General features: G+C 39.0%; 2 protein-coding genes across 2 annotated transcripts in view; one reads left to right on the top strand and one right to left on the bottom strand.

Moving 5' to 3' along the window:
- The window catches only part of LOC139467929 (IQ domain-containing protein E-like), a 28366-nt gene extending 11988 nt beyond the window's left edge, over positions 1-16378 (bottom strand). Inside the window, exons 1-16 of the mRNA XM_071249515.1 lie at positions 16079-16378; positions 11198-11251; positions 9895-9928; positions 9578-9616; positions 9045-9116; positions 8286-8375; positions 6846-6989; positions 6464-6537; positions 6157-6234; positions 5934-5969; positions 5579-5700; positions 4979-5098; positions 3494-3648; positions 1540-1598; positions 1061-1142; positions 80-212 (exon numbers count right to left, since the gene is read on the bottom strand). Of these exons, the coding sequence (XP_071105616.1) occupies positions 80-212; positions 1061-1142; positions 1540-1598; positions 3494-3648; positions 4979-5098; positions 5579-5700; positions 5934-5969; positions 6157-6234; positions 6464-6537; positions 6846-6989; positions 8286-8375; positions 9045-9116; positions 9578-9616; positions 9895-9928; positions 11198-11251; positions 16079-16096 (1310 nt within the window). The 5' untranslated portion in view covers positions 16097-16378. The remainder of the gene's footprint in view (positions 1-79; positions 213-1060; positions 1143-1539; positions 1599-3493; positions 3649-4978; positions 5099-5578; positions 5701-5933; positions 5970-6156; positions 6235-6463; positions 6538-6845; positions 6990-8285; positions 8376-9044; positions 9117-9577; positions 9617-9894; positions 9929-11197; positions 11252-16078) is intronic.
- A 195-nt stretch (positions 16379-16573) lies between these two features.
- The window catches only part of LOC139467926 (sorting nexin-8-like), a 33728-nt gene continuing 31788 nt past the window's right edge, over positions 16574-18513 (top strand). The window contains exons 1-2 of the mRNA XM_071249514.1: positions 16574-16604; positions 16729-16853. Of these exons, the coding sequence (XP_071105615.1) occupies positions 16583-16604; positions 16729-16853 (147 nt within the window). The 5' untranslated portion in view covers positions 16574-16582. The remainder of the gene's footprint in view (positions 16605-16728; positions 16854-18513) is intronic.

Below are 18513 nucleotides of genomic sequence, written 5' to 3'. Positions count from 1 at the left end.
GCAAAAGTATCAACATCAACAGATGCAACAACATAGTGCAAGGAGGTTTACAAGTACAAGTCAATATCAAAGAACATACCCTTTCTTGCTCATCTCGTTATTCAGCCTCCTGACCTTCACCTTGAGTTTCTCAATTTCATCCAGTAGCTCTGACTCTCTCTGGTCAAGTTGGTGCAACCGTTCTTCCATGCTGCCATGGAGCACAATCTTGCCTGCAGGACATCACATTGTTACACAGTGTGCATTGGACACACATAGACAGGGATGACATAAATATGACATTAACTGCAGAGGTGTAGAAATACAGTGGGGTCGCGATATAATATGCATCTCAATACTATGGGTGTGATATGATTCATATCGCGATAAATTACTTTTATTTTATACAGTTGGTATTCTTTCTTTTTGCAGGTGAATCACAACCCTGAATCATATGTTTCTACATTTCAGAGATCGAAGATGGGATTCTGTAGTGCAGAAACATAAAGGCGAGAAGGCACTGTGAATGTTATGCTGTTATGCTATTTATAGCTAACCAGGAAATACTGGACAATCTGTGCAAGCTAGTTGTTGAGCTGTTACTGTTATAATTCACGTTTTTACAGCAAAATAACTTGCATAGAAATGTATCGTATGTATCGCGATACAGGGTTCGTCAATCGATTGTATTATGGGCCTCATATTGCGATACAATACTGTATTGCCGCATCGTTACACCACCAATTAATTGGTATCAAAATTGGTATCAATTCCTGTTTTGGAAAAAGAAGAACTAGGTGATATTAGTTGTTTTCAATTTGCAGATATATATATATGACACAAAGAAATACTTGTTCAATATACAATCTATGTAGCTTCATGATGGTTTTTTCCTGTTTCCTAGAGCAAACAGAACAGCAGTTGCTGATCACCCTGCAAACACAAGCAGGGCCCCGTTCCACAAAGCGATCGTAGCGCTAAGATGATCGTAACTCCCATTCTTTAGCATAGGCTTATGACAGTCGTAGTGCTACGATCGCTTTGTGGAACGGGGCCCAGGTTCTACAGATAGTGAACGTACCCTGGACTTCACTGCGCCGACTGTCTAGAGACAACATGGAGGTGTTGTCCGCCTCCGCCTTCCTCTCCGCCCGCTCTGCTCTCTGCACACAAACATTAAGTATTAACACTGTGATCCACATAATCTACTTGTGTCCTGACAAACAAGGATTAACATTTATCATCCAAAACTGGCTCCCACAGGAGATATCGCTTGGGAGAGTTCAAGATCAGACCCGACTCACTTGGGTTATTGAACCGCTGATTTTCAGTAACCACAAATCCATAACAACCAGTTTTAATTTGGCAATAATAGCATTAATCTTTTTAGAGAGGGCTTCCAAATTTTTACACTTGTTGGACAAGAATTAAGACAATGTTTGGTAAGCTGGGAGAATGGCATAATATAGTTCTTTGAGAAATGAACCTTTGGACAAAAACAACGCAATTCATTGGACTAGAGAATTGTGACAGAAGTCTGGGATGACTGTTTTGACGTACCCGCTCTGCTTTAGATATTGCTACTAGCAACTGTCTCTTGTTCATGTCCTCGTACTCTCCTGAAATGATAAACAACCTTGATCGATTATCATTAGTAACAACAGAAAACACCCTGTGTTATCTCCTACTTCACAACTTAACATTATTTTTTAGCATTTGAACCCCTTTCCACCTCCTTCGAAAGTTGAAGCTGCTTCTGATGCTGTGACTTGCTGTATCATCATGTACTCTCTGCTACTGATGTGCCTCCCCCCACACTTCTACTCACTACTGCTTGACAGTACTTACGTCTGCCCAATGTGCCCCCAGTACTTACGTCTGCCCAATGTGCCCCTAGTACTTACGTCTGCCCAATGTGCCCCCAGAACTTACGTCTGCCCAATGTGCCCCTAGTACTTACATCTGCCCAATGTGCCCCTAGTACTTACGTCTGCCCAATGTGCCCCCAGTACTTACGTCTGCCCCATGTGCCCCTAGTACTTACGTCTGCCCCATGTGCCCCCAGTACTTACGGCTGCCCAATGTGCACCCTGTACTTACGTCTGCCCAATGTGCGCCTAGTACTTACATCTGCCCCATGTGCCCCCAGTACTTACGTCTGCCCAATGTGCCCCAGTACTTACGTCTGCCCAATGTGCCCCCAGTACTTACGTCTGCCCAATGTGCCCCTAGTACTTACATCTGCCCGATGTGCCCCCAGTACTTACGTCTGCCCAATGTGCCCCCAGTACTTACATCTGCCCGATGTGACCCCAGTACTTACATCTGCCCAATGTGCCCCAGTACTTACGACTGCCCAATGTGCCCCTAGTACTTACGTCTGCCCAATGTGCCCCTAGTACTTACGTCTGCCCAATGTGCCCCTAGTACTTACGTCTGCCCAATGTGCCCCTAGTACTTACATCTGCCCAATGTGCCCCAGTACTTACATCTGCCCAATGTGCCCCAGTACTTACATCTGCCCGATGTGACCCCAGTACTTACATCTGCCCAATGTGCCCCAGTACTTACATCTGCCCAATGTGCCCCCAGTACTTACATCTGCCCAATGTGCCCCAGTACTTACATCTGCCCCATGTGCCCCCAGTACTTACATCTGCCCAATGTGCCCCAGTACTTACATCTGCCCGATGTGACCCCAGTACTTACATCTGCCCAATGTGCCCCAGTACTTACATCTGCCCAATGTGCCCCTAGTACTTACGGCTGCCCAATGTGCCCCAGTACTTACGGCTGCCCAATGTGCCCCTAGTACTTACGTCTGCCCAATGTGCCCCTAGTACTTACATCTGCCCAATGTGCCCCAGTACTTACATCTGCCCAATGTGCCCCTAGTACTTACGGCTGCCCAATGTGCCCCTAGTACTTACGTCTGCCCAATGTGCCCCTAGTACTTACGTCTGCCCAATGTGCCCCTAGTACTTACGGCTGCCCCATGTGCCCCCAGTACTTACGTCTGCCCCATGTGCCCCTAGTACTTACGTCTGCCCCATGTGCCCCCAGTACTTACGGCTGCCCAATGTGCCTCCAGTACTTACGGCTGCCCAATGTGCGCCTAGTACTTACATCTGCCCCATGTGCCCCCAGTACTTACGTCTGCCCAATGTGCCCCTAGTACTTACATCTGCCCGATGTGCCCCCAGTACTTACGTCTGCCCAATGTGCCCCCAGTACTTACATCTGCCCGATGTGACCCCAGTACTTACATCTGCCCAATGTGCCCCAGTACTTCCATATGCCCGATGTGACCCCAGTACTTACGTCTGCCTTGTGTGCCCCCAGTTCTTACATCTGCCTGATGTGCCCCCAGTACTTACGTCTGTCTTATGTGCCCCCTGTTATGTCTGCCTTATGTGCCTCCAGTACTTACGTCTGCCTTATGTGCCCCCAGTACTTACGTCTGCCTTATGTGCCCCCAGTACTTACGTCTGCCTTATGTGCCCCCAGTACTTACGTCTGCCTGATGGGGCCTCATCAGTTTCCTCCAGGGCCTTCTCTAGGTCCTCCTTCAGCCCCTTGTTCTCTGACTGCAGCTGCTCGTTGACTTTACTGAGTCGAAGCACAGTCTGATTCAGCGCCTTCACCTTTGCACCACTTTCCTTTCCCGATCTAAAAGACAAATGTTAATCCTTGTTTGTTGATTGTTTTGTTAAAGAAAACTCTAGTATTCCATATGTTTGTTTGGCATAATGTTTACACAGATACCAAGGTATGATTTTCCCTATGGTTTACTGAACATGACCTACAACTGTTATCATCAGTTTCACATATTCACTTTTCACGCATAAGATATGTGTTTACATCAGACTACCTCAGACAGATTTTAGCTTATCCCTGGTGAAGGACGGAGTACATGACACACTAACATCATGAACAAACTACAGACTGCTCTTGACCTACAATGAAGGTCACAAGGTCACACATTATCAGTTAGTAGTCTTAACCTATGGAGGTCACATACACACATTATCAGTTAGTGGCCTTACACAATGGAGATCACATACAAACATCAGTAACTGGCCATAGCCAATGAAGGTCACATACAAAAATTATCAGTTAGTGGCCTTGCACTGTGGAGGTCACACATAAACATTAGTCAGTAGCCTTGTCCTATGGAGGTCACATATAAAAATTATCAGTTAGTGGCCTTGTCCTATGGAGGTCACATACAAACATTATCAGTTAGTGGCCTTGCACTGTGGAGGTCACACATAAACATTAGTCAGTAGCCTTGTCCTATGGAGGTCACATATACAAATTATCAGTTAGTGGCCTTGTCCTTTGGAGGTCACATACAAACATTATTAGTAAGTGGTCTTATCCTTTGGGGGTCAAAATCAGTTAGTGGCCTTACACAATGGAGGTCACATACAAACATCAGTTAGTGGCCTTACACAATGGAGGTCACATACAAACATCAGTCAGTGGCCTCACACAATGGAGGTCACATACAAACATCAGTCCATGGCCTTACACTATTGAGGTCATACACAAACATCAGTCAGTGGCCTTTCACTACTGAGGTCACATACAAACATCAATCAGTGGCCTTACCCGATGGAGGTCACACACAAACATCAGTTAGTGGCCTTTCACTATTGAGGTCACATACAAACATCGATCAGCGGCCTTTCACTATTGAGGTCACACACAAACATCAGTCAGTGGCCTTACCCAATGGAGGTCACACACAAACATCAGTCAGTGGCCTTACCAAATGGAGGTCATACACAAACATCAGTCAGTGACCTTACCCTTAGGATGACATGTACCTGCTATTAATCTCCTATAGTCCTTGAGAATGGATAAGATAATGTCACAAAGCTATATATTTAACATGGCAACCCTACGAAATCTCAATATACAATCGCAGGCACATTCAAGCAATCCTCATAACTTTTATTTACGCGCAAACAATCTTCTGAAGGGTGAGATGTACCTAGATTTGTCAGCACCAGTGTCGTGGGAGTTCTGCAAGCGGAGCAGTTCCTGGTAGAGAACCTCCATCTGTATCTTCATCTCCTCCACCCTCGTTGTCTTCAGCTCACTCACCAGCTTCCTGCAACATCATCATCATTGCATTTAGTCATGAAACTCATTCCATGATGCTTAATTAATGTCTTCATATGTTATACATAAAACCATGTCTGAGACAATGCACTGCAAATCCTTAGTTGCACATGGGAGCCTTCATTGTTGCTATGACAACACACTGCGTATCATTACTAATCGTCATAAGCCTTCCTTGTTGCCATGACAACACAAAGTATATCATCCCTTATCTTATGAGCCTTCACTGTTGCAATGACAACACACTGCATATCATTATGCACCCTTACGAGCCTACCTCCTCGGGAACGACAGTACATGTATATCATCACTTACACATATGAGGCTTCCTTGTTGCCATGACAACACACTATATTTGATCACTTACACATGAGGCTTTCTTGTTGCCATGACAACACACTGTATATGATCACTTACACATATGAGGCTTCCTTGTTGCCATGACAACACGCTGTATATCATCACTTACACATATGAGGCTTCCTTGTCTCGGAGCTGCATCTCTAGCTTGAGGATCTTCTGCTTAAGGCTGTGTATGACTGCACCAGTGTCGGGTTTTCTATCTCCCATCGTCCATCGCAGCTCCTCATTCTGTCACACAAACAACCAATCATCAAGAAGACACAGATGATGTCATAATAATAAACCTTTCTTATGTGAATGAGTATCTGCTTTGTTTTTGTGACATGTTCAGCTTGTCCTAGGGACTTATCTTGATGGTAAGCAAAATGTATTTCCTAAATCCTAATAATAGCTTATGAAGTTCAGAAAAGAATTAACGTAATAATTGTATACATATGAAATACAATTCCACAAAATCTCACCTTTTCTGGGTGTAGTAGGCCATCAATCTCCTTCTCCTGGAAGTATACAAACCAACATCACATGATCAATAGAAAATAGCTGGTTAGCTGTAACACTAGTTTACAGGTTTGTATTTGACCAGATATGACATTTCTTTAAGAAACATTCAAATCTAACCACCTTCAAAGTTTGATTTTTCATTTCAACAACAAAAACATGTCGTTATCTTGACCAAACTGATACCTTTTTAATATTGTCTTCTTCCAGACGTCTCACTTTTGCCTTCATTGTTGAGTTGTCCTGACTGAGGGAGGAGATGTGCTGTCACAATGGAAACAATCATATTCCTCATGAGGTTTACACAAAGTCTTCATACAATAATCAGGGCTTATTAAGTTCACCTCATATTTATCCTTTTCTGCACAGTAATTTTACAATAAAACATCTCAATCTGTTTTTGTGCGTTTGTAAATTGAAAAGCTCCAAATAAACCCACTTCTGTTACTTGTGTCAACATCATATAGATCTGCACCAAACAGACACCTCCTACCTTTTTCAAGTCCAGGATATCATCATAGTATTCTTCTGGGGATTTATATGCTGGGGTGCCAGCATGAGCCTTGGCTGCAAACAGAGGGTCACTTTGAGTCACCTCCTCAAAACTAGGCCACAATCATAATCATTCTTACATTATTTGAAAGAATGAAAACCATATATTCTGTGCCTGAACTCTTCGGAGCCATGTTGGCAATTACAAATAGCATTGCATGTGTGTCACTTACAATCTTCAAAACAATAGCAATGTGTTATCTTTACACATTACCTGTATCCTGTGTATGCATCTTAAGTCTGAATAATGAAGTCTGACTGTCTAATGTTGTAAACAGATCCATCATGTACTTATCAGAGACACAGCTGAAGTGATCACCCACCTGTGGGGTCGTCCACGTTCCTCCGTGGCTTCTCCGTCCCCATCATCTGGCGCATGTAGTGGCTGGTGCTGAGGTAGGCCAGGTTCAGGTCGTTGCCCTTCTTCAGACCTGTCATAGCGTTTCCTGAACTCTCTGTGCTCATGCCTGTCACAAACAAGGGCAAGTCAACAGCTGGGTCATCCACACGTGAAACTCTCTCACTTGGATTTGGGCGGTCTGATAGCCTAGTGGTTAAAGCCGAAGACCTGTATACGATTCCCGACATGGGTACAATGTGTGAAGCTCATTTCTGGTGTCCCCCGCTGTGATATTGCTGGAAAATTGCTAAAAGCGGCGTAAAACCATACTCACTCACTCACTTGGATTTACCGGAAACCACTCCTTTTGTTTAAATATATGCAGTCATTAAAAATCACCTGTCCCCAACCAAAATAAGATCTGACCTAACCCTAAAATCCAAATCTATAACAGTAAGTCCTCCAAAGCCACAAGAACCTTTCTGAGTTTTGGCAGGGTTACAAACAGGATGGACCTCTTGAAAATCTTACCAGTCCCAATGTCCTGGTATCAAAAGTATAACAATTATCTCCAGAACTATTATTAGTATTCATGGCAGAAGTCATTCTAACTATGAATAACAACAAATATCCTAAATTCCAGCTCAGGGATGTAATGACACTAAAGTCACAACATAATGCTACTAACTTTACGACTTGGATAATTTTTATAATCTACACATCCCTCATCATACTCATGGAATTAGTCCGTCACGGGTGGGTACTTGCGACTCTGTTTATGAGTGTCATGAGTACTCAGTCAAGCTAAGGACAAAATATCAAAGAAAAGTAGATTAATATTATTCATTTCAATGCTTCATAAGCATGATAAGGATTTTGGGTAAAACTAAGTATTTCAGACCTCATGCTTGTCATGACCTGTGAAGATCCGGGTACAGAATTGGTCTGCAGCAACCCATGCTTGTCATAAAAGGTGACTAACAGGATTGGTTAGTTAGGCTCGCTGACTTGATTGATGCATATCCCAGTTGCGTAGATCAATGCTCATGATGTCAATCACTGGATTGTCTGGTTCAGACTTGATTATTTACGGCAGTCTGTAAATCATCGAGTCTGGACCAGGCAATCCAGTGATCGAAATCACGAGCATCGATCCAGCAATTGGTTTATGATGACATGCATCAAGCAAGTCAGCAAGTCTGACCACCCGATCCCATTAGTCGCCCTTTACGGCAAGCATTGGTCGGTGAAGACCTATTCGACCCCGAATCTATAATCATGATGACAGGGTTGTAAAAATGTGTCACTTCAGTGTTGTGAGTTGTTGTGCCCAGAACAGAAGATACAGAACATTGCTAAGCAATCAGTTTGTTTTGTCAAGACTTCATATAGTTGAATGTGGTAGATATGGAATAATACTTACCCACGCCGGTTTTACGAAGAGTGTCAACCCAAAACTCAATTGGAGTCTTGTGATGAGGGGTGTCTGGATGGCGTCCATTTGCAATTCCCACTAGAGATTGAATAATATTTTATGAAATCACCTATGGAAATCCCTTTATCATGTTTATAATCACCTTGTTCACACACATTCACTTTGAATATACATTTACATTGACTTCAAAGTCAGGTTTTTTTCAAACTAGCATCATATTTATTTTGAAATTGCTCACCATTTGTCAATGGAGCAGTAGGCTCTTTTTGGAGTGAAAAAATCTCTTAAGTGGATGAAAAAATTTCTGTTGCATAAAAACAATTTTATAAGTTGGTTTGATTTCTTCTTAGTATCTGGTATTAACTATGACATTAAGCATATATTGTATCTGATATTTACTATGGGATTAATGATTAAGTATGTTTAGCATCTGTCGCTATATGGCTGAAATAATGCTGATGTGATGTTAAATAGCACGTTTATAAGAAGTACCATCATAAAAATAAAATAAAATAAAATAAAATAAAATAAAATAAAATAAAATAAAATAAAATAAAATAAAATAAAATAAAATAAAATAAAATAAAATAAAATAAAAAATAAAAAATAAAATAAAATAAAATAAAAAATAAATAAAATAAAATAAAAAAAATATTAAAAAATTAAATAAAATAAAATAAAATATGTCAACAAATCAATGAAACTTTATAAAATTCTATATTAATTGTTGAATCAACTGAAACTCACATGTCTGTCGTTTCTTGATGGCAGTCATCCACAAATCCTTACCAAGCTTAGGCTTTGCTTTGTTTGGAGATCCTGGAAATTAGGATCTCATAATCAGTGAAACTTTAGCGAATTCATTCACAAAATATTTGTGCAGAAGTTTCATTTTGATATAATGACCTATTCAACAGGTTCAAAAAGTCCAAGTTGCCATCAGTCAGCAAATCTGAATTTAATCATATATTATCGTGAAATCATGATTAATATTATGATCATGATCATGATTCGTATCCAGTTCTGAATTTTGAAATGTTACCGTGTATACAAAATAAAAAAACCTAAATATCCCTATTGCCAGGTGGAACAAGAAATCCTTCAAATTTATTGTTTTGTAAATTTCACTCAAATTTGAAAATACTGAGGGGATGGTAATCACTCTTTTTGTCATCACCACCGGCCATGACAGAGAAATCATTAAAGATTTATTAATCTTATTTTGTATATTGACACAAGAGTGGCATGGCAGCCTATACAAACATATTCTTCACACTCACCTGGTCTGCGACCTGTCTTCTTGGTTTTCTTAGCAGGAGCTGTAATTAACCAGGATGTTTAACATCGTTACCGTCACTATACATATTACATGTTGTTTGCTTGAACCATGTTAACATAGAGCTAGATACTACATCACAAGCTACAATCATCCGTCTCAAAACAATTGATGCTGTATGCCCTGAGACTGTTTTATTATCCAGGACATTACACTGCTGGTGGCCACTTTGAAAACAATCAGTGTGAAGCAACATATTTTACTTTGTATATTGGTAAGCATAGTAAGAGAATATACCAAATGTTTATTTTACACACATACCTGACTTGTATCTTGGAGGCTTGTTTCTAGATATCTGAAACATAATTTATTGAAATTGTCACAAGAAATACAGATTATCTCCCTTTATATTATCTTATTATATCAAAAGTTATGAGATAAAATGGTGTTTACAATCCCATTCAACATGTTCAAGATAATGTCATTTATATAGCAGTGTGAAGGAGCATGTGTATAACAGCTTGTTCTGGTCCAGACTTAAGTGAGTCTTAGTATGCTAGCCCACTGAGATACCACTAACTCCCAGCCCGCCAGTCATTGTTTTATCCCCAAAATACAAGGTAACAAGTAACATCTGTTAACATGCTTTGGAATAAAACGGTCAGGGGATCGAACCACCGATCTCCTGATTTCCGGACAAATGCTCTATCCACTAGACCATGGAGACATCTCCAAAGTTAAGAAATATAAGGTGAGGGGAGTTGAAATGGGGTTTAACTTTGCATCTAAGATTATTGCACTTATACCATGTATACAGCAACATGCATGTGTGTGTGTGTGCCTACTTTATAGTGCTAGCCCACTGAGATACCATGCCGCAGTTTAACATGAATACCCCACTCAGACACAGTATACCGACTCCGAGCCAACTAGTCCTTGTTTTAGCCCATTAACGCCAAGCGCCAGACAGGGTAACAAGAAGCACCAACTTTAACGTCTTTTGGTATGATGCCGCCGGGTTTTGATTCCCGGACCTTCCGCTCCACTAGACCATGGAGGTGGTCTTAAGGAACATATAGAATTTGGATAATGACCTGGTAATCATGGTAGTAACATTAACAAGCAGTCCCTTTACCATGTTTACAGTAACCTGTTTCATGTCACAAGGAATACATATTTCACATGCCCAGAGCTCCAGATAACTTTTTGAGCCATTGAGTTTTTACTCTAGGGTTTCTGTTTTCATTGGGTTATTACATTTTTCTTTGGGTAACCAATACTTTTTCACTCATCTATTCTTCACTCTTTTGGGTATTTCCCCAAAACAGTGAACATTTTAAGATTTAAAAAATGAAATAATGTTTTAGATGTATATAACCATGATAACCATTCTAAATATAAAGGCTGGACTCAGAAAGTAAATTAGCTCGTAATTGTGTTTCGGAACTTAGCTCCTTTGTACCCTTGCTGAAAAAGCTTCATTGGGTATTTACGCATGCTGTTTTTATACATTTGAGTTTTTCATTTAATGCATGCGTTTCTGTATTTTGGCAATGTTTGGGGTTTATTTTACGCAAATACGATGCTTATCTGGAGCTCTGAATGGCATACCATGTATACATACCAGAGTTTCTGTGTCCTCAAGTTCATCATATTCAAAGTCCTCATCATAACGGTTCTGAAATAATCATTGGATATTTAACAAAAACTTATATATTCTTCTGTAACAAGTGAAAATGTGAAATACCTTTAACCATGCTAATCAGCGGTGGAACAATACACAGATGCATGGAAGGATCACAGGTTTTTACTTCTCCATACAAGTACCATCATGGCCATAACAGTGGCACACTAAACAAAAAATATCAATACATATCTTAAAACTTCGTAGTAACTGTTACACCAAACACTTATCAATAGTGAAATGAGTAGTGAAAACATTCTTCCATTAGCATGATTATACTTGACACTGTCAACTGCCAATCGTCAGTGTGCCTCAGTTGGTGTATAATAGTTCACTGTAACATAGTAGGCAAGGTGGGATCAATTTACCTTATCCTGTTTATGAGTTTTGTCTCAAAGATGCATGTTGTTGAATAAAACATACAGAAACTAGTTGCAAAATCACTGATAAGATGTATAGCCAACCTGGTGAACTGCCCATACATATCTTAGATGTACAGTAAACTACGTTTATAACGAACACACCGATATAACGAACTTAATATTAAGTCCCGACCATTTGTTGTATATACATGATATATGCTGTATATATGCTTATAACAAACTACGGTTATCACGAACTAAAATTAGTGGTCCCTTCGAGTTTGTTGTAACCATGGTAACTGTTCGTTTACTGTATAGTCCTTGTGATAAAATGGTGAATACTGTGGTGGTATGAGGTTGACAGACCCAAGATGGAATAGGATAGGTTTATTACAGGTGCAGAAATTCCGCCTATGTCCGTTGGCCATTACAAACAATCCCAAGATGCCTTGGGGCAGGGAACGCTTACTTACTTTCACTACAGAGAGCATTAATTTACATCGTTTATATGATACTTGACAAATACATGACACTATCAACAAGTAACAGCCATAATATGGGCCTTAGTTGACTGTCCAGATGACTAATTGTTGATTTGACCCATATGTATTATTTGAATGAACATGAGTAAGGACACTTAAACAATCAGACAATAAGCACTGATAAGACACAGAAGCTTAACAATAACCAGTGATCACAGTTGCCATTCCAAATTTCAGTTGATGTAATGGTCACTAGTTGGATGCAAGACGTTTGTCAAATTCACACAAACTAATCATGCTAACAGTTTCAGAGTTGTGGAAATTCTCTGTTTTGCCATATCATCCATGCCTAATACAAAGACAAAATACAAAATGCTTCTGAATATCATAAACATAACTGAGGCGCACCGGGATTCGAACCCACTATTATAGATTTCTGGCCTGCATAAGAGACACAACTCTGCACAGTGAATTGCGGCGCCTCAGACAACTACACCCCCTGCCCCCCAAATTAGGATGCAGAATTTATCAAAATTGACCACAGAATTTTTTTGGGTCGGGGACTGATAATTACAAAACAACATGACAATACAGCCTGTACAATAAGCTGTATCTGTGTACCATCTGCGGTTACCAGTACAAGTTATTATTCGTCATAGAAAATTCTATTATCATTGCTTTACAAGACCTGTCTTCATGGTCTTGTTGCTTTAATCTTTATGCAGATGACTACGATTTAAAATACTTTAGCTTTGATCACATTTATTAAATTATTTATTTCCTGTTTGGCAGACTGATCCAAACAATATCTTCTGCCAAATATGCCAAATAATATATAATATTAACCAGTTTAGTTTGAACTACCCAAGAAACAGTTTAGAAACTCTGTTAACCCATAAATAACAAAGGTCTTACATTACCAAAAAAAAAAATGTCACTGTTAAATACACCTTACAATAGGAGATTAAAGGGAAATCACTCACAGTGTCACACCACTTCTTAAACAAGAAAAGAATATCATTAATCATAGTGCGACCAAGGGTGCCGGCTAACACTTAAGGGCAATCTCCATGCTGTGACTAGTTCCGCGCTGGGTTGCTCATATCCAACTGGGATAACATCAAACCTGGAGTTACCCCCCCACCCCACTTGGTTCAATATAAAAAATCATGTTGATCATAATCATGATAGTATCTTTCATTTATTTTAGAGTACTATTATGCTTAACATATTATTAATAGATACCACATGGAAAACATCCAAATATCCAAATATCAAATGATTAATGTGCTAATAAAATTTATATAATACGTGTTTGGCATTTTTTGAAGAAAAAAATAAAGTCAGGTCATAACCTTGACTTACAAATGTGTGGGGCCAGGGGACCCCCAATGATAAATTTTAGGAGTCCTTGCAGGCAATAGGGATAATCATGGTAATGAAATGATGTAGTGTACTGTCCATTACATAATCACGTTAGAACCTAGAATGAATCAATGATCATGTGGACACTGGTCATGATTGGTGGGTGATATGACAGATGCTAATAACAGCTCTTGATACTTAGTATCATTGTGCATCCCGAGGGATTCACCATAATTTCTTTCTGCCTCCATTCTCTACATTTGTGCGTACTGTGAGTCGCGTAAAACCCTGGAAGTGTATGCCATACAAATATTACATGATTTTGGTACAGTGAACATTATGAAACTTTTTTTATCTTATTTTAATCTCCACAATTTCTATTTGCAACATCTATGTGTCATTATAGATATTGACCCATTGAGATCCGGGTCAGAATAGGTATTCAGCAACCCATACTTGTCGTAAGAGGCAACTAACGGGATCGGGTGGTCAGACTCACTGAACTTGGTTGATACATGTCATTGTATACCAATTGTGTGGATCAATGCTCATGATGTCAATAACTGGATTGTCTGGTCCAAACTTGATTATTTACAGACAGCTGTCATATAGCTGGAATATTGCTGAGAGCGGCATATATATATATATATATATATATATATATATATATATATATATATATATATATCTGATTGATATGTTTATACAACACAAGGTGGGATGAATGGACATAGATAATAATATAATGACAAAGCCAATGAGAAAGGATTAATGTACAAAGATAACACAAAGCCAATAAGCTAGGATTATATAAGCAATTAGCAATCACTAATTACCTTTTCAAATCAATTGCACTGGTATTGTCCTTTCAAACGGAATGCTCTAACACCCAATTAGCCAGCTCACCATAAACAGAAGTGATGTGATCCACGCCCTAATTATTGGTTGACTGCCATCATAAACGTGACAGATGGTACTAGGACTAGTTCAGTTGTCAAGACTCATCATAGCAGTTAGTGTGTTTTACGATAGCAATACAACCACTTACAATGATCAGTAATGCTCATATAACAAAAACTCATTTACTATCCTGATACATGTGTTCTGAACTGGAATCTAAACAAGGGTCTGGATCAGCATGATCATGATGATCAGTGTTCAAAATAAACGCCTGGCCGTAGCCCCGTATCAGGTAGATCTTGTGTCGGGCCTGTAGTTTCACATTTGTATGGGTCCTTATGGCCTGCAGTACATTTATGAGTCAATTCATTTATTACAGTAAGCTGCAGTTTTTCAATGAAGGCCCAAAAAGTTTAGTCAGGGCCTGCAGCTTCTAAAGTCTGTGGGTCCTGATAATTCTTTTCTTATTTCAAACACTGGTCTGAATTAGAAAATTTCCTGTCAACAAATCATGGGAGTCGTGTCACTTTAATCATATATATAGTTTCCCAGCAGTAATCTTACAGAAGGTAAGATTTCTGGACTAACACATTTTCACTTTTAAAGGGCAAATAACGTGCGATTTTGTTGCAAATATAATTTTTCCAAGATAGTTTTTCAAATTTAATTTTGGTCAAGCATTTGTTATTATGATGTAAAGTATATAAATCTGAAAAAAACATACCTGTAGCTCTACAAGTAGAAATCCTTGTTAAATTGCCAAATAGAGTATAATGCTATCACATTTGAAGGTTGCACTTTCTTGAAAGTGTAATCATGGCACCATATTCAATGTAATAAGCGCCCAGGGCAGTCACAAAATTTGAAATAGGGGGCTCTTATTAGAATATAATTTTGGTGAAAAAAACCAAACAGAGTTGAAAGATTGTAAATTTTGTGGTTTATGCTGACAGCCAGAAATGATACAAAAGAAGAATCTGTGCGTATTATACACGACAGATATATTTTCCAGAATTTAATTGCCCATAACTAAGGGTGCATATAACACATGTGTGCTGTAATTATAACACATGTGTGCATATTATACACGAATAAATAAGTCTTGTGTACATTGATCAATTGGAAGGGGTGCTAATTTCGATTGATCACTAGCCAATATATTAGCAAATATTGTTGTGCACCCTTATTATGTCAAATACGGTAATTAGGTCAAGTAATGTATTCTGAGCTAATCTGGCTCGAACAAACCAGTGGCTTATAGTGGGAGCATGCACCAGGGTATGATAGATTGTTGTTTTGACAGACCATCAGAAATGTCACAAGATGGTTGTCATCTCTATACCACTGCGTCTTGTATGACGAAGGCATTAACTTATAACGTGTAACCTACTCAGTGCTATTCTGCCTAAACAAAATCCTGACCCTGGTGAATATGATTTGAAGCTGAACATATCAAAAGGACACATACTTTCCTTGTAAAAGTCAAAATAAAACTTGCTGAAAAGTTGTTCTAATTAGAATGACTAGTAATAACACAAAGTGACAGACATGTCTCTTTACTATATTTACTGTCATAGTACTCAAACCAATAAAATTACGCTTGTACCACAACAAAATACCCAACTGCATTGCAACCTTATGTAAACGTTGAAATATAGGCATTCATAACAACATGGTCAGCGCATGTAAGAGAATGTCAGAGCAATGCTAACCTGTGTTTTGCGTGACATGATGTTTTTGGCCGGTGATTTCCACGCTTACATCCTCGTGTCTGGACTGGTTTCTAAGACTAGACTACAGATGACTTGTTCTCGATCTGAAACTGGCAGGTGCCCGTTCCGCCAACAACATATACGTCGACTTGTCTATTTTTCAGACCACCTTTTTAAACGATAGTCGTTATGATAACCAAAGCAGCTTTAACGGGGCCGCTTTAATAAAGATGACCCGGCATGTCAACTGTTCGATAATTTCATTCAATGTTACTTGGATATAAACATAACAACCATGAAAATAACCTCTAACCTCGTACCAAAGTGATTTGCCCCACATAGACATATCAGTATAAAATATATTCAATACATTCTTGGTCATTGTATGCAGGCCATTGTCACTCATGAATGTCACAAGCTTTGATTTATACCTAATAGGGAATGTTTTCAAATTAATAAGTATGGTTTGAGACTATGTTCTACCGATCACATGACCCATTCAAGATGTCGGCCGACCTTGTATCTGGTAAGCGGGAGGCGTGTTACAACAGCCACACCTGATGCGCTAATCAGCTGTCAGGATTTTCAATAGCCTGAATTACGCACTGTGTTGGTAGAATCATCCATTTTAATGTTATCTTTATTTTCAGGGTCGGTCCCTCCTCTGTATCGCGAGGTTTATGAGATCGTCTGTCCAAATCAAGAACATGTCGACCGCGAACTATTCGTGCAAATGATGGTGAAATCCAGTTTGCCCAAACAAACAATTATGCAGGTGTGTATTTTGTTGTGCAATTGATACATGCTTATGTGACGAAACAGATTTCGATTGTATTTATTGCATTGTGCAGCTGTCAAAAGTAATAGCGGCCTGTCAACTGGGTTGTCGTTTATAAGATCCCCTTTCACTTAAAAGTGGGCGTTTCCACAGAGAACTCTGGTCTTGCATCAAGATTTAAATGACAATTTTCCTGTTTGTGATTTTAATGTCAAATGGGCATTTCATTTGTTGCAATGAGGTGACAGTTATGGTATTTATGTTATCACTGTGGTGTTGTGTCATAACAGGGAATCGATTTCAGTATTTCAGTTGTTTTTTTTACTTTGCATAATGCAGTTATAACATAGTGCAGAGGCGGGTATTACTGATACGGTAAAGGGGAAACCCTATGCAAATAAGAAGATGTGTTTCCAAATGTGATTTCAGGATATTACCTCAATATATAATATGGCCGTATATTTTATGTAGTGGGTTCGTAATACGGCACTCAAACGCAAACCCGTAAGTTGGGCATTTACTGATGAAGGGTGAATCTGCCGATGACTTTGGTCGTCAATTACCGATAATATGAATTGAACTCAAACTTTATAAGTAAAAAGTACCTATGGGTAGTGCTAAATATACTTATGAAATGACAACCGTGTAAGACCAATAATAATATCAATGTGGTCATGTGACTGGAAGCTTGTTTAAAAATTCCTTAAGATTACAACAGAAATGTTTAGATATGCACACAGGCATATTTGTATTTTCCCAGTGATGAACAATTAAGTATACTGCGATTATTCCCACATCATTTGTACTTTAGCTACATGAAAACTCTCCACTCCTGATATCAAAGAAATACTGTTCATAACAGCGTTAAATCTCACACAATATATATTGCACAAGAGACAGTGCAGTGCATGAACCTGAATACCACAGGTACTGTTCAGCAGAAATATATATTTTAATATACTCATTTATGAAAGAAAATAGATCAAGTCCAGTAAAAAGATTTAATTCATTTACATGAAATCAACAACAAATTACATGTAACTCTTTGTAAAATGGCACCAAGAATAAATGTCAAAATACTTTACATGTTACAATATATATTGTTTTTTTACATATATAGGTATACAAGATCCAGTAATATTTCATTTTGTTACTTCAATTTATTCATACTAGCACTTTACTTTATGTATGTGAATAATTTCATCCAATTGTAAATCGAGTGAATTCATCTTTCTTGTGTATTTTGCATTCTATATTATTTAGTGCTATTTTTTATATATTGCAAATGTATATTACGTGTATATACATCTCAGATAAGTTAAGTTTAAGTAAGAGAAACATAAATCTCAGTCGTTTCAAGTCACTGAATATTTGCATATACAACTAGGACTGTCAGTGGTTGTGTTATCAGTAAATGCCACACTCACCTTGCAAGTGGAGGCCGGTACTGATACTGACTGACTATAATGACCGCCAATGTGGCGGGAAGACTGCATTGTGGAACAGAAATATGTCAACGAGTCCACAGTTGGCTAGTCTATAAATATCTGGTGGAAACCTAACTTCAGCAAGATATGATTGGCATAGAGGCCATGTAGGTCATTAATATAGATATCGCTTAGTTGTTTAGAGTTCAAAGAGGCCGTATCACACATCG

Source organism: Haliotis cracherodii, unplaced genomic scaffold (assembly GCF_022045235.1).
Source record: "Haliotis cracherodii isolate W230 unplaced genomic scaffold, xgHalCrac1.p SCAF_2, whole genome shotgun sequence".
Lineage (NCBI taxonomy): Eukaryota > Metazoa > Mollusca > Gastropoda > Lepetellida > Haliotidae > Haliotis > Haliotis cracherodii.
This window is presented reverse-complemented; position numbering and strand designations above follow the sequence as displayed.